Source organism: Chelonoidis abingdonii, chromosome 14 (genome assembly GCF_003597395.2).
Source record: "Chelonoidis abingdonii isolate Lonesome George chromosome 14, CheloAbing_2.0, whole genome shotgun sequence".
Taxonomy (NCBI): Eukaryota; Metazoa; Chordata; order Testudines; family Testudinidae; genus Chelonoidis; species Chelonoidis abingdonii.
The window spans coordinates 17977481-17999032 of record NC_133782.1 but is presented as its reverse complement, the minus strand read 5'-3'; the positions used below and the strand labels follow the sequence as shown (position 1 = coordinate 17999032).

The 21552-nt window shown below is 43.8% G+C and overlaps 1 protein-coding gene across 3 annotated transcripts in view; it reads right to left on the bottom strand.

Moving 5' to 3' along the window:
- PREX1 (phosphatidylinositol-3,4,5-trisphosphate dependent Rac exchange factor 1) overlaps positions 1–21552 on the bottom strand; it is a 227157-nt gene that overhangs the window by 86732 nt on the left and 118873 nt on the right. For all 3 annotated transcript variants that reach the window (XM_032767342.2, XM_032767343.2, XM_032767345.2), the window contains exons 6-8: positions 10074–10235; positions 4695–4828; positions 1003–1118 (exon numbers count right to left, since the gene is read on the bottom strand). In XM_032767342.2, coding sequence (XP_032623233.1) covers positions 1003–1118; positions 4695–4828; positions 10074–10235 — 412 coding nt within the window. The remainder of the gene's footprint in view (positions 1–1002; positions 1119–4694; positions 4829–10073; positions 10236–21552) is intronic.

Below are 21552 nucleotides of genomic sequence, written 5' to 3'. Positions count from 1 at the left end.
TTATATTCTGTATTGGACAAATCCTGTAGTGCAAAGTCCTGCCAAGGAAAGTGAAAAGTGTCAAAGTACAGCCCTAGAGACTGAAATTCTCTAATCACGCCAGCACAAGTGACACATGGCAGGCAGTGGCAGTGCACATCTGGAAGTGGCACACTCTCCCTCACACACGGACACACCGTGTTTTCCCAAGAGATCGCCTCTAGTTCAAACAGGGATTCATTCAGAGCACTTCTTATGGCCTGCATAATATAGGAGGTTTGACTACCTGATCACAGTGGTCTCTTCTGGCCTTGGAAGCTATGAATCCATAAACCATCCCCTGGTTTCTCTGCTACAACCCAGATCTACAGCAACCTCGTCTAGTGTGAATCCCTTTCAGTCTCCAAGCTCCTTGGCCATGGCCTCAGCCCCAAAAGGGACCTAATTAGTGACGCTTTATAGCTGGCCCTTCAAATGAAAATCCTTTAAAGAAAATATCTGGATCTAAAATGTTGAGTGAAAAAGAATCTGCTCTTTGTCAAGATTCTCCATTCTGAGCCTCCTGAGAATTCATTAGCTCCTCCACAACTTAAACTGGGAGAATTTTTGCATTAAGAACATAGGGACTCTTGCACTGTCCCCTTAGCCTGCCCCTGGCCTCAAGGACAGAATACCAACCCAGTGCAACAGCAATAGGTGGCAAGTGAAGATTTGAACTGAAACCCACTAGTTCTTTTCTATCAAAGCTAGATTCCAGTGTCAGCCCACAAGGACAGTAATATCTAATCATATTTCATTCATGGCAGCAAATGCTTTATAAATGGCTTGATTCTCAGGGTAACAATTGGCAATATTTCAAATGACAAGGGTATATAATACTTTTTGCTGCTCACGTAGGGCCAGAGCCAAAGTCCCAGAGAAGGACCCAAACTGCAACCAGATGCAGTACTTTTGTACTTTGCGGTTTACCAAGGGAGGATATGGACCTGCTCTGTCCTTAGAGGGAGAAAACTGATCCCTTACCTGTCCCATCTTCCACATTCTCCACTTCCATGACCTCTGTGTTTATTCGGCCCCTGAAGATATAGAGGGATCCGTTGATTGACTTGGTACGTTTAGATGCCTTTTTCCCAGCAACTCTGCAATTAGGAATCAGAAATGCAGTTAATAGCTCTCCTTTATCTTTGCCCAGAGGAAGAGATTGCAGTTTGTAAATGTATTGATTTTCTTTTAAACATCTTTAAAATAATTTGTAGTAATCCTGTTTTCAATTTACTTTATTAGGAGCTAGGAAAGTAACTATTAACAAGGCAATAAAAATAATATACTAAATGTAATGAAAACCTGGGGCTGATGGATTTATATTGTTACCAATTCTACATGGGAATAAAGTGTAGCTGATAATAAATATCTTGCTTTAAATCTGATCAACACTAAAAACAATAGTTCCACTCCCTTTGAGATATATTAAGACTAAAAAAACAAACCATGCCAACTACATCCACATTATTCCAATGTTGCTGTTCATGGGGATCTGACCACTTAACATATTAATTCAATTATTCTATTGCACAACATGTCAATGATAACCATGCCATGTAGTCAGTGTAGCAAAAAGAACTGTTCAACAGCTGCATTTTGCAAGGTTTAACGAGCATTTTGACCTCTCTGAGTTTTGCTTTGTTGTGGGTTTAAACCAACCAGAAATGTCAGCACAGATTTCAGTGCACACAGCTTAATTCTGCATGGTTTTGATGAAACCTCCAGTTTCCCATGATTTTGACGTAAAATGTTAAATCTGGCCTCTGTTTAGTTGACAGTTTTGGGAAACTTTTAGAACCTCCATTCTGAGTTCCTAGCTGGCAGTGAAACACACAGAGGCTAATGTTACGTGGTTTGTTGCATGCATTTTGAAAGTCTCTGCATGTTACATTCATACCAACATTATTTGGCACAACAACACCATTGATGCAACCTTTGCATCAGGTTTGTACCCTTATCATTCAATGGACAGAAGAGTCTCTGTTAAAGGGTCTTGTTAAAAAATCCAGGAAAGGCCTTTTCACTGTTATGCCCTGGGCCTTTATGCATAGAAGATGTTTAAAACTATCCAGCTGGAACTCGCAGTGCTGTAATTGGCTCTATATTTAAAAACAACCCCACTATATGAACCAGCACAAAACTGGCCAAATGAGCATTCTTTAAGATGGCAGGTGTTCAAATTGTGTGACATTAAGGGGCAGCCGTCATGACTTGCCAGGAGTCCAAGGGACATAAATAATGTTGCGATAAAAAGAGCTCGCCATAATGTTTCTGCTGAAATGAAAAACAGGTGTCAGAGGTGGGGGGAGCAGAGAATCAAAAAACGTTTGTGAATATTATATTTCGTTTTCCAACTAGCGATGGTGATAAATACAACTTGGTGATGATCAGATATTTACATGCAATCAGATTGACGAGGGTTGAAATCTTAGAGTCATTAGATCAAGGGGACTCAGTTGATTCAAAAGAGAAGGTCCTCAGACAGTCTTGATGAATACCTTTGGATGGACAGCCTATTTCCCCAAAAGAGGCATATTGTTCCTGACATCAGGATGCAATTTGAACAGCAATAGAAGCTGCTTCTAACATAACAAAACAATACTCAGCCCTGAAAATCTGTGTCATCAGTTTGTCAGACTTTGCTAGGCCTCTGTAAAAGATCAAACAGCAAACCTGCATTTAAAAATCTGGGTCTGGACTCTGATCCCAAACCCATTTTACAGTGGTGTAACTCCACTGAGCTCAACAAATCTGCTTCTGATTTACACCAGAGTGAGATCCCATATTTTCCAAAACAGAGCAGCAGCATTTTGTCTTATTGTTGACATTTTACTGAAAGTTGTGGGCCTGATTCTGATCTCAATTATACTGGAGTAAATCAGGAGTAATGCCAATGGAGTTAGACCAGTTAAAATCAGCATAAATGAGATCAGAATCAGGTGATTAGGCTTTAAGCCAGGCTCCACTGTAGACAGTGTTAACTTTCACAAAAATCTGCATCCTATTAATGTGTCAGTTGTTTTTCATGCAGCTGGCTGACAGACAATGCTATCACATGTGCGTAGACTTGCATTTCCACTCAGGACCAAATTATAAATAGCAGCTAGACAAGGGAAATATCCAAAATTAAAGTAGCCTTTTAGTCCCTAAATATATCTTTCATATGATGCAATGCCCAAAGGCTTCTTTGAATACTCTGTTTTTTAATGGAAATCATATTCTGGAGATTTGGACAGTCCATGGTACGTTACTGAAGAAAGAGAAACAACACTAATCCTCTGGGGGAACTCAAAGTGTTACAGCAGCCTGGTCCGATCCCAAGCCAGAGTACAGAGTGGCTCAGTAATGTCTGCTGTGCAAAAACACAGACACTTGCTTAAAAGGCAGTGGAACATTTTGTTTCCTAAAACTTAGTGTTCCAGGAAAAGTGCATAAGGGGAGGGGTTGTACCAACCTAAATTACAAAGAGAACCAGAGAGCGAGAAAGCTCTTAGGCAGACCAAAGCTGAGCAGTAAAAGGTCAGATCCGACATTCTGTGTGTGATGCTTCCTTCAGGAATGATTTGTAAAGGGGGAAAAGGAGCACATTTAGCAGAGAGAGAGGAGAGGAAATTGGTGAGGGTTATGAGAGGGGATATAATAGGAAGCAAGGAATGAAAAATGAAGGGAAAAGTAGGGAAAGGAGAAGGTGTGGGATGAGATTTGAGCCATGAAAGAAGAAATAAAAGTTGAAAGGAGAGTTAAGTCAATAAAATATGGACTAATTGCTGTAGTAGCAAAGTCTGTGAAGAGCCTTGCATACTGTCAATGCTACACTAGTAATAACAGCTGATACTAATAGGCTATAAGGTGGCAAGAGGGGAGAGTTAGTGTTACCAGGAAAAGAACAGAAAATAATGCATACAGTTCTGTGGCTAGGAGCCTGGAAACTCTGGGATCCCAGACCCTGGGGCAGTCCTCATAGGGGTGCTGTTCCACAGCTACAGAGATCCCTAAATCTGAGGCCTATGTTCCCCAACAACCCACCAGGCAGGGTTCCATGGACACCAAGCCTATGTTTCAGTGGAAATTCATCAAAACCGACACATTTCTAGAGAATATTTCAGTTTCAACAAATCTGCATTTTCCATCCAAAAAAACCCTGTTCCATCAGAAATTTCCTGACCAGCTCTACTCCTGTGGCCTGTCTTCTCCTTCCATTCTGTCTGAACTCCTCTTGTCTCCTCTGCCCTCTCCTGATTTCACATCTTCTTTCACCTGGCCCTCTTGTGCTTGGAACAACCTGCCAATGAATAGTGGCAAACTGCCCTTCTTCACAGCATTCCTGAAGACTCACTTGCTCTGCGAAGCTTTTCAGCTTTAAGGGCCACACCTTACTCTGTTTCTTCTGTGCTGCATCAACTCATGTCTTTAGACTATACATTTTTCAGGGCAGGGACTCTGTTACTGGTCTGCACACTCATCCCGGTGTATAGCACTTTCTATGTCCATCAGACTGAATGAACAACAGTAGTAAAAGCAGATGAAAGGAACAGATAATAAACCCATGACTCAGTCCGAGAGGCTGATGGGAGATAGCATAGATGATCAGCTGTTGCAGTTTTTTCCCCTGGTGGAAGACGTACATTTAAGAATTGTCCCTTGATAAGCCTATTAATGCCTCTGGGGCTCACCTGGATTTCCGCTTGCAGTAGACCAGAAGATTATCGAACAGAAAAAATGTTCTCTCCTGGATGTTTCCTGCTGAGATTTTCAACAAAGTCCCTTGTAGCAGGAGTTGTGTGCAGATATCAGTCAGATTGGACCCCTAGAGCAGAGAGAGACAATTTTATTTATTTTACCTTTTCTTTTCTGAGTGTTCAAGCATTGTTACTACTAATCTATGCATTTGCTTATCACATCTGTTACAACTAGATCTGGGCAACATTTTTCAGATAGTTTATTGCCCCAAAAAATGCAGTTTTGGGTTGACTGAAACTATTTGTGAATCAGAGTCAGATCTGGCAAATAGCTTTGGCAAAGAAAGAAAGAATAAAAGAAAGGAGAGTAATGCATACAACTCTGTGATATTTGGTTTTGCCACTGAACTGAAAAATCAATTATTTACTCAGTTCTAATCACAACTACTGAATGGTGAACTTATCATAAGTGAGATGGTAAATCTCCTCTTTCTTAATTTTGGAATGTGACTATATGTACTATCCTCTCCCTGGACATGTCCTTATCGAAAACCCTATATACCATAAGATTTCCCTGTTCAAATCAATGATTCTTTCTTCATAAGAAATCCCTTCGAGTCTCAAGAATGTTGTATTGCTATCTGTGTACTCTTTCTAGAACATCAGTTAGACTCTGTGCCCAGCATTGCAAATAATACAAGTTGTAGCCTTAAGAATGGGCAATGGAGCCTCCCTGATATTGCAGCTTTGTCATGTTCTCTGTTAACTATCTTTCTAGAAGATGAATGTACCAGACATCCATCTCCTCAGTACTGCTGTCAGTAGCATAGACAGCTGCTCTCCTTCCTCAAGTTCTCAATAAACATGTGCAGGTTAGAAACAAACCCATAAAAATCATATGGTTGCGTCTTCTATGGGCCAGATCATGCTCTGCGACAGTCCACATGTACAAAAAGCATTGCAAAGCTGACTGAGATAGCTGCTCAAGGATTCCCCAGCACAGGGGAGTCTCTAGGAGACACAGGGCCACTGTAGCTGGTTCCTGGCCATCCTCTCCTACCACTGTACAGAGTATAGCTGGAGTGTCATTGTACTTGGTTGATTCCCAGTTGGTGAAACAGACCCTTGAGGGCCACTGCATTTGGGCACAAATTAAGTGGTATGAATGTTCTAAGTTGCACTGCGGTCTGAACCAGTTCCAGCCAGCTCCATGATGAGGGGGTATAACCTCCTCTTCTTCCCCCTAAGCCTGCACCAAGTACAGTTTGGTCACTCCCTAGGGTGTAGCCCTATGTTCCTATGTTTAGCATTATTTCACAGGCACCAATAGGCTTGAAAGTATTCTATTTTTATCGGTAACATGTCAGTAAATATTGATTTCACCATACATACCCAAACTGATGAAAAATATTACTATAGATAATAGAAATTTAAAGATAAGCAAAGTAAGAAAAATGCTGCTTGAGAATTTATTCGTTTGATTTAAGGTTATTTACTTTGTATATTCTGATGTGATGTTGGCAATTTGTGTTTTAACAGTTGTAAACTTTTAACTTCTTGAATCTCAATGCCTACTGTCATGAAATGTCTGACCCTTCCATTGTTTAACCCTGCCCCCCATAATTTCCTGCAACTGTGAAAATTTAAAATGATAAAAATAGAAGAAAATGCTTAAAAATAAACATTGATATTATCTGTCAAAAATATGAAAAAAATCACTGTATTCTGCTAAGCTTAGGTGTAGGGATTCAATTGACTCTGTATTAACAAGGATCCATTTACTACAAACACACTGAGGCATTGGTAGCACTTAACATTCATTTCTGTAACACTTACTGACTGAGTAACACTTTTTGCATTTGTAATTTAGTTAGGAAGAATAACTTCTTAGGGCTTGGCTACACTGGCACTTTACAGCGCTGCAACTTTCACTCTCAGGGGTGTGAAAAAACACCCCCTTAGCGCTGCAAGATGCAGCGCTGTAAAGTGTCAGTGTAATCAGGGCAGCAGCGCTGGGAGTGGGGCTCCCAGCGCTGCACGCTACACCCATAAGGGATGTGGTTTACAAGCAGCGCTGGGAGAGCTCTCTCCCAGCGCTGCGGCTTTGACTACACTCACACTTCAAAGCGCTGCCGCGGCAGCGCTCCCACAGCGCTGCCGGGGCAGCGCTTTGAAATTTCTAATGTAGCCATAGCCTTAGTGTAGCTGTGACTTCTTTCATCTGGTTAGCAGGGCAGAATAGGAAGTATATTATATAGTCTGACCTGTTGATTTGAGTCTTACTGGAAAAGAGAACTAACCTTGAATTATAAAACGTATATCAGCTAAACTGCTTAATTTGCAAAGAATTTATTAACACCATTTTCACTAATCCCTGCAACAATGCTGTGAAGCAACTTTTAGACCCACTGAGTGAGACTGCAGATACCTCTGGGCACAAGGGATGAAATTTACCCCTGTGCAGATGGTCTCCTCCGGAATGTTTTAAATGGGAATTAGATGGCATACAGGGGTGAAGTGCTCCCATGATGATTTTTATAAGGTGGACTGAGGTCTCCATCTGCTATGTGATGGTATCAAACTATTTGAGAGACATCACTGAATAGAGTTCAGGCTTTCTAAATGCCGTGCAGTCCTGGTTGTTCTAGAGGTGTGAGCTGTTCTTGGATTCACTGGTTTTCAGCTCTTTCCAATTGTGCTGCATTTTTCAAGCTTAGTAAAGGAAGCAGCTACAATTCAAAGGCTGCTGTGTATGTGAGACAACATGCGTGTGCATGCAGGTGTTACACATCTGTGTCTCTGTATATTTGGTTTTAACATTTAACAAGAACTAACTGGTTGCAATATTTCCATTTCCTGTCCTGACAATGCTTTATTTTCTTAAACATCATATGGGACATACTAAGACATGCCCAGAAATGAGGTGATCTTTATTTTGAAGATAAATTGTTGATAAAGTGAAGTGGCCAACTGGACCAGACAGCAGAGCTCTCCAAGTTCCAGAATGGTGACCCCCTAATCCCTAAGTACAGTTGTGCAAATAGCTGAATAAATGCTCTGGTCCACTTGGGACCCTAGGCTAACAGGGGCTGAGCATCCCTGCTCCCATACCAGTCAGTGGGGCAGATCCAGGCATTGATGCCTTTTAATTTGTGCAAGGGAACCGAAAGCGATGGAGAAGGTCAGAAAAAAGCAATGACCACAGTGAAATTACCAATAAGAGGCCTGTCTGCTACTGGGTTTTTGATGCAGGAATCACTGGGTGAAGTTCTATGGCCTGTGTTATGCAGAAAGTCAGACGAGATGATCATAACCGTCCCTTCTGGTCTTAAAATCTATTAATTTTTCTACTTATATTGGGCCCACCACTGAAGGAGTTTGATGCATTTCCTATCTGGTGCTGACACGTTTGCTCCTTGCTCATACCAATTAGTGAGTCTTTTGGTTGTAAGGAACACAGTAGGGATGATTTCTCTGATGTGGACAAGGATGGGGAAGGTTTTCTTACCTTTCTGAGTGGGACTGGGCTGCAGGTAAAAATAGTTTACACCAAGTGGAACTGCAAATTAGAGCCAATTATAAAATGATTGATCTGCCTCAGCATTAACACATCTCTTACGATTTTGGCTGTTCTTTTAAGATGGGAATTTTGCTTCTCTGCACATATCAGATTTGGGAACCCAGGGTATCAGCATGTAGTGGTTACACAGGAAAAACAGTCTAGATGGGGTGTCCCTAACTGATTATTATAGAATATCTTCCATTGTTGTTTGCAGCATTGTTGCAGCCATGCTGGTGCCAGGATATTAGAGAGACAAGGTGGGTCCAATGAAAGATATTACCTCACCCACTTCACCTATTCCCTACAGAACTGTCAGTATATAGTAAATTGAAACAGTGTATGAACTGGTTCTGTGCTAAACAAAAAGCTCCATGTAAAGGATTCTCCTTTTATAGCATTCTCTCTTGGCTCCCCCTTTTTTAACAAATCCAAGAATTCACCACGAATCAAGTGGAGAAAACAGCCTGTTTGGTGATGCTCTAATGCATAAATTATACTGCCCATGATTTAGCACCGTTCCCGCTGAGAAATGAATGTGAGCAGAATTCATCCTGGTGAATAGACCCTGCCCTCAAAGTGCAGATGTTTTTGTGTCCCTGACATAGTACAGTGCAGTTTGGATATTGTTTTACATATGACATCATGGACACTCGCAGAGTCACCATCGAGGCGTCACAGTTCAAGACATGCCTCTTTCCTAACTGACTTCCAAATCACATCAACACTGTAAAGGTTTCAACTGCTTCTGGGAGTCTTGCTGTACTAAACTTTATCTGGCTTTGTTTGCTGAGCTTGCTATCCAAAAACCACACAGCTGGATATCTGTGTTGCTCTCATGTCTTCAGCTGGATGCCAAGAACATCCTTCGGGGGAAAATGAGCAAGGTTTAAAACAAACAAACAAAAAAAGCAGTCCTGGAGCACACCCAAAAGTCCGAACACGAAGAAGTTTACATGACCTCTGGAAAGATGTCATCAGAGAAGGAATCCTTAGCTGGCAGCACTCAGCCTGGATATTTTAAATGTCAGGCACACGAAACTGCTGATGCCAATCTCTCCATGAAGCCATTTCACACCACTAACTCCCTATGGTGAAGTAAAAATGAACTGTACAACTCCTTTGGGATTACAGCACTGCTAATCCCATGGCCTTGGCTAAAGACATCAAATTACAAAACTTGCAAACTTTTTTGCATTAAATCTATTGTCAGAATCTACCACTGGATGGCTCCTTTCCAGACAGCCTTTTCCCCCAAATTTCTCATTCTCTCTCTCTCAATCTCTCTTTCTCCGTTCTCTTCCCCAGCATCAACTAATAAATACTTCACTAGAATCCCTTCCCTGAGTTACCTACCAGCAGCAAATATAGACATAACAGCTCTAGCTCGTTGTCATTTTGGGGGGGAGAGGACAGAAGAGACAGAAAAATTTTATTAAGACAGGTGGGTTAACTTTGAAAGCTCCTGGGAAAAATCAAGACTTGTAGGAAGAGGAATTTAGAACACCTTTGATTTCATCCTCTAGCCTTCCATGTTCCTCAAATAAGATCTACCAATTTCAAATTTAAATCCCTTGCAATTAATTTCCTTCTTTCATGCTACCATGTAGGCACAGCTCACACTCTCATAAAACACACACTGAATTCTCAACTCATCAAAGTACCACCCATTCCTTTAAGTGCATTTATATACCACATAAGACATACAGAATCCCTGTATACAATGTGAGTCATTGTGCTCCAGTCCTTTGCGTTATGCAGCGTAATTAACTGCCTACAAGGAGTTTAGCAGCCCCACTGATCTGCCACCATACCTCCCATCCTTCAATGTGGGACTGCAGCTGCTCAAGGGCTTCCAGCTTCTCCATCTGCCTCTTGGTCTCATTGATATTTGTACAGACGGTCTTCATCGCCTGCAGTGCATTCTGGACTGCTTGGTGATCGGGATGCTTAGAAGGTGTCCTCTTAGCTAGTTCCTAAAAAAGGAAAATTGTAAATATGTGAAAGGCCCAGTCACTAGCATGGGATTCAAGTGCAGTTGCATAAGAAAAGCACTCAGGAGCTTGTTCAGTTGAAGAAAATTGTATGTGTGTTGCTGTAGCCGCTGGTTTCTGAAACGCTGTTGGTCAGTGCAGGGGTACTGTTATATTGCTACGTTGCTAAATAAGAGCAGACATTGCATGCTGATAAATATGTTGTCAAGGCTGATTCCCCACTCTGGCACTCCGAGTGCAGAAGGTGGGGCCTGCAAGGATTCTAAAAATTAATACTGGCCACTCCAGGCTTGTATTAAACTCCTAAGGTTACAGCTTTTCTCTGACCTTGGATGGGTAGATGCTGCCACCACCCAAGTGCAGAACCCCTTTGAGACCTCAGGAAGGCGCACTTGGGAATTCCTCCTGTGGGGTACCCTCAAGCCCTTTCACAGTACTGAGGCTAGCGTCGACTTCGGGAGCGTTGTACTGTGGGTAGCTATCCCACAGTTCCCGCAGTCTCCGCCACCCATTGGAATTCTGGGTTGAGATCCCAATGCCTAATGGGTCAAAAACATTGTCGTGGGTGGTTCTGGGTACGTGTCATAAGGCCCCCCCTCAGTGAGGTGGGTCAGGGATGCCTGGGCAGACCTGGGTGCTCCTGGCAGACCTCAGTGAGGTCTATCAGGGGCTCCTGGACATAAATGGGAGTGACTCCAGGTCATTCTCTTTTTAAGTTTCGTCTCCTGGAGATTCAGTCCTGCCTGCAGTCGTACTGCACTGTCTTCTGGCTAGCAGCCAGGAGACAACAATGGCTAGCAGTCATACTGCACCATCTGCTGCCAGCCTAAGATGTATAAGAGAGATGGAGTGGATCAAAACAAGAAAGAGACCAGATTTGTTTTGTATTCATTTGTATTCATTTGCTCCCCATCCCTCCCTCCATGAAATCAATGGCCGACAATTGTTTCGGTGAGGTCTGTTGGGGCACCTTGAAAAGTTTAATAGAGATTTAGTCATATCTGGACTAGTGCAGGGAGGGATAGCTCAGTGGTTTGAGCGCTAGTCTGCTAAACTCAGGGTTTTGAGTTCCATCCTTAAGGGGACTATTCTGTGTAACAGTTGTGTGTGCTTCTCCTTGAAGCGAACCCACCCCCTTTGTTGATTTTAATACCCCGTAAGCCATGGCGTCAGTCAACCCTCCCTCAGCACTGCTGCAGGTCCTTGTTATAGCCTCTGTCCTTCACGCCCTTGGAGATTTTTTCAAATGTTTCAGCATTTCGTCTTTTCGAACAGGGTTCTGATAGCATGGATTCATCTCCCCATACAGTGATCAGATCCTGTACCTCCCGTTTGGTCCATGCTGGAGCTCTTTTGCGATTCTGGGACTCCATCACGGTCACCTCTGCTGATGAGATCTACACTCACCTGCAGATTGCCACACTGGTCAAACAGGAAATGAGATTCAAAAATTCACAGGCCTTTTCCTGTCTACCAGGCCAGTGCATCTGAGTTGAGAGTGCTGTCCAGAGCGGTCACAATGAAACACTCTGGGATAGCTCCCGGAGGCCAATACTGTCAAATTGCGACCACGCTACCCCAAACTACCCCAAATTCAACCTGGCAAGGTCGATTTTAGCGCTAATCCCCTTGTCAGGGGAGGAGTACAGAAATCGATTTTAAGAGCCCTTTAAGTCGAAAAAAATGGCTTCATCGTGTGGACGGGTGCAGGATTAAATCGATGTAACGCTGCTAAATGCGACCTAAACTCATACTGTAGACCAGAGCTAAGACGGATTTTATAGCTAACTGGCTGGCTGGGTCCATACAAGGGAGCTCTCACCTCCTCTTCATTTATCACATACGTCAAAAGAGGAAAGACATACAAAACATGTTGTGCTGTGTCACGTGTTTGGTGCTAACAAGAACCATGCTCAAAGGCATTAAATAATTACATAAAAATAAATTACTTCCTGCTGCACATATGCAAATAGATATGTTCTAATGACAGCCTTTTTATGGGGTTGATCTTGTTCCCACTGAAGTCAGTGGTGCACCTCCCGTGGTGTAAGATAAGGACCTATAATCCAGATTTTCAAAGCAGATCAGCCCTCAGCAGCCTATTGAAGCTGCATTCGTTTGAAAAGCTAGCCCTGTACATGTAGATAATAGGGGTATCCCCATGTGCAATACTATAAATAACAGTGACAGTAACACTTTGGAAATCCCGGGCTGAAAGGCATTGTACAAGAACACAGCTTTAATTAATCCTTCCAACATTTTCGGGTGGCAGATGTTCATTATACCATAGGGGAATTCAAGGCACAGAAAATTAAGTGACTTTACCAATGGTCACAGAGCCAGCCAGTGGCACAACCAAAAAGTCCTGACTCTCATACCATTGCTATAACCCCTAGACAATCCCTAATGAGCCAAAGGCCTTAGTGGCCCCCTGACAAGCACACAGTGATCACAGACAGGTCCCAGAAAGGAAAAGCCTACCAAACAATCTCGGGTGGCAATGGAAGAGGCCCAGATAACAGCAAGAGCTCAGCAGTTCTTCTCTGGATGAAGTGTAGTCGATGGGCATGTGCTGTCTGGACTGATTAACATAAATATGAACAAACTGTCACCTGTGAAGAATTCCTAAGAGACTCCAGCTCACATGGTTCAGATCAGAGTAGCCCAGCTAGCCACTGCCTGCTGGGGCAGAGCCATGGGAATACTTTGGAACCTGACGATAATCACCAATGCTGAGGGTTTGGCAAATAGTATAACCACTGTCAACCCATAATTTATAATTTTCAGACCAATATTATTGTATTGCCAGCCTCAATTGGATAAAAGAGCCATTCAAAAAATCTTAGTGTTCCTCTTGATACATAATATGGTGTTTAAGAGCCACATTTTTAGCCCAGCTGAAATATTTCACGTTCTCTCAATATTCTTTTTCTTTTTAACATGACATTGGTTGTTTCTAAGTTCTGTGACCGAATGGCAAACTGCTGCTGAGCTGCCTCATTCCACATTTCCATAAAGGGAGCTGGAGTGAGCTTACGTGCAGCAGGGCGGGCTGCAAACAGAGCTAAGAACGGTCACTTCAGGACTACAACACTCAGACTGATGGTCTTCCCTGGGTTCCCTGCTTCTTCGTAGATTTCTTGTACGACCTAGGGCAAGTCACATAAGGTACATCTACACTGCAAAAAACGGAGCAGTGAGTCTCAGAGCCTAGGTCAGCTGACTCAGACTCACAGAGCTCATGCTGCTGGGCTAAAAAAAGCAATGCTGATGTTCCCTTCTAGGCTCTGGAACCTGGTGAGGGAGCTGGGTCTCAGAGCCCTGGTGCCAGCCCAAGCAGGAGCATCTACACTGCTTTTTTTAGCCCAGTAGCATAAGCCCCGTGAGGGCTGGTTGTTTGTTTCTTGGTTTTTAGACATACCCTTAGTCTTTTCTATGCCCAGGGCCGGCGCTACCATTTAGGCGACCTAGGCAATCGCCTAGGGTGCCAGAATTTTTGGTGGGCGGCATTTTGGTGGAGGGGGCGGCAGGAGGCTCCGGTGGAGCTGCCGCAGTGGTGCCTGCGGAGGGTCTGCTGATCCACAGCTCTGGTGGAGCTGCCGCAGTCGTGCCTGTGGACGCTCAGCTGCTCGCGGCTCCGGTAGACCGGCCACAGGCACGACTGCGGCAGCTCCACGGGAGCCGCAGGACCAGCGCGCGGGGCGGCGAAATTGCCGTCCGCCTAGGGCGTTCAAACCCCTGGCGCCGGTCCTGTCTGTGCCTAAGATCCCCATTTTACAGACGGGGAAAACAGCACTCTCTACTCCGCAGGGCTATTGTGAGGAAAAATATATTAAAGAGTATGAGGCATATGGATATATGGTAAGGCGGGCCAGATAAGTACCTACGACAGAATATGGAAATTTATGAGTCAACATTTGGAGATGTTTACAAGATTTGGACAACTGCGCATGAAAGAAAAGAATAAAAGAAGGGGCATAATGTCAAGATTTAAAAAAAGATGTTCAAAAACTGTATAAGGATTTAATAACAATATTATAAAGCAGAAGGTTGAGAATCAGGAAGTCTGGCTTCCCATTTCTCTCTTTGCCCAAAAATTCCCCATGTGACCACAGGCAAATGACTTAACCCATGTGCCCAGTTTTCACCTGCTGTAAAATGAAGATAATAGTATCTATCTTACACGGGGTGCTGAGAGGCTTAATTCATTGATTTCTGTGAAACTGTTTAAGAGCCAATGCTATAGAAGTGCAAAGTACTGTCATTACTTATTTACTAACTAATCAGTTTTGTGTAACCTTCTAAAATGAAATCCACATCTTGAGGCTAAACTACTGTTCTCATGAGAATCATGATGAATCGGTATTGCATTTTCTGGGCTCTCACTCTCACTTGTTCGGTGCTGTACAATGAGACTGTTCATCTTCGTACAGTAGAAGGTAAATTTACAGGGCTATACAGATTTGCAATAGTAATTAACCATCAAATTCAAACTGATAGTTTTAAAGAACGAAATCCGAAATTTCATTCCCTTGGATTATTTTTTTCAGCTTATCAAACCCCGTATGGCCCTTTTGCCAGGGCCTCCCTTTGCACCATGTATGGAATGAGCTATTTTGGGAACTTACACTTAGCTACAAATGTTCCTTCCTGAAAATTATAAGTGCTGATTGATAATGGCTGTTGTCAGGTGGGTGATGGAGCAGAAGCGTATTGTGCTGACAACCAGGAGTCCCATTAGGGGAGCAGAGTTAATTATCCTAGGCTCTAGGGTGATTTCCAGACTGGGTAACATATGCAACAGGGAAATGAGCTGGCTCCTCAGCTTTCATCCTGCCCTATAACTGTCAATCAAAAATCACAGAAGGAGATCCCATGAGAGGGCTGTTCTTACTCCCTATGGGCTCCGGGTAAGGCAGAAGATGAGTGTTCAAAAAGAAAGGAGAGGATAATATGGACATACATTACAGTCATCTGTCTCAGCCTCATGTATTCAAAGGGGTGCATGACATTTTTGCTGCATGACTCCCATTAAAATCAATAAAAGGTGCTCTTTTCAGTCCCAGGTGCTGCTTTGGAAATGTATATGTATATATTAGTGCTGTCTGTATAGCCAACCCTTCCAAAATACCATTGAGAGATGGAGAAAATGGCCCTCCACTTCCATCACACTAAACAGAAACAGGAATTCATCTTCTTCCAATAGAACGCCTGCCTGTGTGCTAGATCAGTCTCCACAGCCGTATAGGTCGAAAGGAATGGCTTGCCACAGACTGACAGAAAGGCAACTTCCGCTCAAGTGCGGCACAGAGCTGAAGAGCCTCATGAGCCTGTGCTCTGAGATACCTCTCCCCTGGAAGGGCAGTGCCCAGGACTTCTGAAAAGTAGCTAGGTGATTCTTTACTTTGGCAACAGATTTATGAATGCGCGGCATAAACGCTGAGAGTGTTTGCCAGCATGTTGAAAAGCACTCAAACGACAGTGACCAGATGTCTGACCATGGGTAGGACTGTCCTACCCTCCATATATGTTTTGCCTGGCCTGAGTCAGGATTGCCAAATGCCCTGCATATTCTCATGTATGCACTACTGGCCTTGCATTGGGAAAGTAAGGCTGCTGCTTGCAATAAGCATGCAGTCACATAGGAGACCTTAAACAAATTCACAAAATACACCAACTTTCCCCCAAACGTGCCTTCATTGGGGAACTGCAAAGCCTGAGCTTTTCCAACCACCACTGCTGTCTGAGGGTATGTCTACACTGCACGATTATTTCGAATTAGCTTAAACCGATATTACAAAACAGATCTAATAAAATCGGTTTAGCGCGTCCACAGTGGGATCCCGAAATCGATTGTTTGCGTCCATGGTCCAAAGCTACCATCGATTTCAGGAGCGGTGCACTGTGGGTAGCTGTTCCTCAGCTATCCCATAGTTCCCACTTCCGTGTTGAGAGCACAGTGCCTGATGGGGCAGAAAACACTGCCCCGGGTGGTGCTGGGTACAGCCTCACCCCTCCCTTTGTGAAGGCAGCAGACAACCCTTTGGCGCCTTTTTCGCGGAGTGCATTGAGCAAACGCCATAGCACAGCAATCTTTCCCTTTTTTTTTTCACGTGGTGGTGGGGGGAAATAAACTGAGGAGCTGTTCCCTGAACCACGCCAGACACTGTGTTTGAACCTACAGACATTGGGAGCTCAGCCAAGAATGCAAATAATTTTCAGAGACTGCTGTGGACTGTGGGATAGCTGGAGTCCTCAGTACCCCCTCCCTCCCTTCATGAGCGTCCATTTGAGTCTCTGGCTTCCCGTTACGCTTGTCACGCAGCGCTGTGTATCCTGGAGTTTTTTATTCAAACGCTTTGGCATTTCGTGTTCTGTAACGGAGCTGGATACAACAGATTTGTCTCCCCATACAGCGATCAGACCTAGTATCTCCCGTACGGTCTATGCTGGAGCTCTTTTTCGATTTCAGACTGCATCGCCAGCCGTGCTGATCAGAGCTCCACGCTGGGCAAGCAGGAAATGTAATTCAAAAGTTCGCGGGGCTTTTCCTGTTTACCTGCCCGCTGCATCCGAGTTCAGATTGCTGTCCAGAGCGGTCAGTGCTGCACTCTGGGATGCCGCCCGGAGGCCAATAACGTCGATTTCCGTCCACATGAACCCTAATCCGAGTTATCACTATCGAATTTAGCGCTACTCCTCTCGTCTGGGAGGAGTTCCGAAATCGATTTAAGGAGCCGTTTAACTCGATATTAATGACGACGTCGTGTGAACGGGTACAGCGTTAAATCGGTATATCGGCCATTAAACCGATTTAAAGTCGCAGTGTAGACCTGGCCTCAGTCACAAACCTTGTGTTTCTGTCTTCCATGTGAAAAGTAATTATTATTTCAAATGCTTTATTTTAATTTAAATTAAGAAAAGACCCCCTCCCCTCTTTAAGGGAATTGAGATGACAGAGAGGACTGTCTCCCTTGGGTCTGTCAGGATGGGCCTTCTCTGACACTCCTCCATTGTACTCCAACATCACTTTCACAGTTGCACGGTCCTACAGACATGCCACCCATAGCATCCCACCATGTTCTGACTGCATGGCAGTGGAGACAGAAAACTGCTTTAAAACTCAGTGAGGAAACAATGATGGGCCACTCCATGCATTTACTGAACTGTAAATGTGAGCTAGTACATGCAACGAATGTTAGATATCTAAATAAACAAAATAATTAATTTTGCTTGTGGCACCTTATAGACTAACAGACGTTTTAATCTATAAGGTGCCACAAGACTCTTTGCTGCTTTTACAGATCCAGACTAACACGGCTACCCCTCTGATACTTAATTTTGCTTGTGGTGCATGGGTATATTCTCATTCCTCCATGCACCATGCTTGAAAACCACCTCTCCAAAAGAGTTAGGGTCTGATCAGACACTCACTGAAATCTGTTTAATAACTTCCATGAATTCAATGCAAGCAGGACTGGATCCCAATGTAACTGAAATCAAACCTACTTTTCTGCACATATGCACCACTTCATTTGGAAATGACAATCTGTGTGCTTAATTTTGGAAGAAACAACATAAAAGCGCCATGTCAACAGGTGCATCTGCAGCTTCTGTACTTTGATTCTAAAAGCTTATTTTTGCTTGTGATTTCCATGCAAACATATCAGAGATTAAGTAGGGTTGCCAGGAGTCCGGCAAAAGGCCGTTAAAAATCCAGTTAGAGTGACCAGATGTCCCGATAAAATCGGGACCATCCCGATATGTAGGTGTTTGTCCTCTGTCCCGACTGACCTTTGTCTCGCTATTTCATGGTAGTCTTTTTTTTTTGCTCCGTCAACGCTCCCTCCCCACCATGTGTCCTGATATTTTCTTCCTCTCATCTGGTCACCCTAAATGCAGTTGGAGGCACAGCGGGGCTAAAGCAGGCTCCCTGCAGCTCCCAGAAACAACGGCATGTCCCCCCCCCCTCTGGCTCCTATGCTCCATCCCAGGCGCCAGCTCTGCAGCTCCCATTGGCCAGGAACCTCATAGGAGCCGGAGGTTGGGCATGCTGCTGCTTCAGGGAGCTGCTTGAGGTAAGTGCTGCCTGGAGCATGCACCCCTGACCCCCTCCTGCGCCCCAACCCCCTGCCCAAGCCCTGATCCCCCTCCCTCCCTCCGAATCCCTTGATCCCAGCCCAGAGCACCCTTCTGCACCCCAAACCCCTCATCCCCGGCCTCACACCAGAGCCTGTAACCCCAGCCAGAGCCCTCACCCCCCGCACCCAACCTCCTGCCCCAGCCCAGAGCCCCCTCACGCACTCTGAACTCCTCAGCTCCAGCCCAGAGCCCCTTCCTGCACCCTAAATCACTCATCCCCAGCCCCACACCAGAGCCCATACCCCCAGCCGGAGCCCTCACCCCCCCCAACACACACCACTACCCCTTGACCCAGCCCGGTGAAAATAAGCAAGTGAGTGAGGGTGGGGAGAGCGAGCAACAATGGGAGGGAGGATGGAGTAAGATGGGACGGGGCCTCAGAGAAGAGGTGGGGCAGGGGGCAAGGGTGTTCAGGTTTTGTGCGAGTGGAAAGTTGGCAACCCTAAACCTAAGAAATGTGCACACAGGAAAAGCCCATGCTGTCCAACACACATTTTCTTTTGAACTGTACATTCTTTCTATGAAATTGTACTCTCTGAATTTTTTCAGATGCTCAATGCAGCATTTTGCCACAGAAAAAAGAGAGCTCTATGCCTGACAAGCAGAGATGCCAATCATAGATTATGCAACACAGCAAAAGGATTTCCAACTTAAGTCAAGTATTTCAGTCATGAAGGCAGGTCACAAAGCTCAAAGCTAAAAGATTTGCAAACATCCGATAGAATCCAAGTGTAAAAACTGAATCACTTGGGATGAAAAACATAACATCAGGGAGCAGAAAAAAAGCATGTGCTGCTAATTGGGCATGCCCCATAAACTTACAACTAAAACAGGGTGGAGAGGACTCAGTGTAACGTGCATTTTAAAGGAAGGTACAAACACTGAAGGGAAGAACAATGCAGATTATTTAGACAGAGGAAGTAAGAGGTTTTTCAGATACAAACCCAGCTGTAACACTTCTGAGCACAAAGGATGTTATTCGGCTGAACTGGTGTTTTGTTTTGTTTTTTAAGACTCTGCCAGCCTTTTCCCCACCACCCTCAAAATGATTCTCTCTAGTCTAGTTGTATACTGTAAACTGATAGCTGAGCACATACTTTGCAATTGAAAATTACAAGTAAGCCACATAAAAATACTTCCATGCTTCCTCCACCATACCTTCTAGAACACACACATTTATGACCATACACTACATTTTTCACACTGGAATGTTCAAGCTGCACATTCATTGCAGATGCAAATTGTGGCCTGCCGGGGTGCCTAGATTTGCACAACAAACTAGTCCCCACAGAAAATATAGCTTTAGGTGGAAATCCTGTGGGCTACGTATTGAAATGCATAGGGCAACAGATAAAGATAACAAAGACACCAGATTTCCTGTTCTAATCTACTTGGAAAGGATCATTAATAAATAGTTCAGCTCCAAACTGTATTTTTGCAACAAAACTTAATATGAATAGAAATGATTCCATGATTTTAGTGTTTATGTGATTGTGTATGATTTTCCTTAAAGTACCTGGAAGAATAATAATAATATTGCACTCTGTCAACTTGAAATTTAGTCTTTTTTTAAGTTAAAAGTCACTTCAGGTTGAATTTCTGGACCTGAGTCTGCCTACTAATTTATGTGCTTTTATAATCCTATTTTTTAAATGTATTTTTCCCCCTTCTGCTCTGTGAAAGACTCTCACAAATGGTGGGAGAAACAACACTGATTATACACAAAATGCTGTAAAATCCACAAAGTGAACAATCATTAACCATGAGAAGCAATTTTTCTCTTTTTCATTGATAGGAATCTTGGCTATCACTTGCGAAAATAGCAGATAAAAATTATTTCATGCATAGGTGGGATTCTTAAATAGAACGGCATCCCTAAGCAGCAGTATTTCATTCATTTCTGAATATATTTTTAAAATTTCAATTCATTCTGGATAGGAGAATTAATTTAAACATTTGATGCAATGTTATGAACCCAAATACAACCCCATTGTTTCCTCAGAGTGGGAAAGTTAGATGGTAACACATTAAATGCTGGCTAATTAGAGGTGTCCTGTCTTTTAAACAGCTCTGAGGGGAATAGGGGGGAAGTTAGCAGTTTTCCATCCCACTCTATATCTGCATGATTGGCCTCATTATTCTCCATTTCAAAATTCAGACACCATATTCGTTAGGGTTTACATACGCCTCATTGTTCTGCTTTATCTTTCAAATGGATTCTGAATCTGGCAGCTCAGCTTTTGCCTCCAGGTCCTTCTTTCCCTCTCAGGACCTAGGACTTTCCCATCACATGAGGCAACACATAATTACTACTCTGGATTTTCTGTATAGCGATACATATTATGCGGTATGTCAGAAAAAATAGACTGGAACTTGAGTGTAAATGTCTGGCTGGGTACTTAGTAACTCCTAAACAGAATATGCATAAAACAGGAATAGGCATAAAACAGGAAACATTCATAACCTCTGTGACATGCCTTCGGAGATCAGATGATTCCAGGGATGTGGTTATCATGTCCTATACATTCCTGATATGGTATGAAGTAGAGGAGAGGAGGGTGAATGCCTCTAATCCCATCCACTAAGGCTGTGATTTACTCATGGTCACTACTTCCCCAGGTTCTCTTTTCATTGATATAAATGCACTTTCTTAGGGGGGAATGGTTATTTTTGTGCTGGGATTAGCTAGCACAAGAGCTGCTTTTACTCCTAAGCAGGGCTGCCCAGAGGATTCAGGGGGCCTGGGGTCTTTGGCAGTGGTGGCCCTTCAGTGGCGGGTCCCGGGGCGAAAGGACCCCCTGTTGTGGGTCTTCAGGACACTTCGGTGGCAGGTCCCGGAGAAGAAGGACCCCCTGCTCCAGGGGCCCCGAAAAACTCTCGTGGGGGCCCCTGCAGGGCCCGGGGCAAATTGCCCCACTTGCCATGCCCCCCCCATGGCCCTGCTCCTAAGGAGTGCAGTAGTTCCCACTAATTAATGTAGAGTCAAAGGACTGTTATCAGCCAGACAGAGTGCTGCTTTAATACAGATCTTCTACTAATATTTATTCAGTGAGATTTCCAGCTGACACATCAATGCTGGACTCTACCTCATTGGTAGAGTGTGCGCTACCAAGGTCTGTGGTGTGGGTCTTTGTTTCTTCTCCTCTTAAAGGATCAG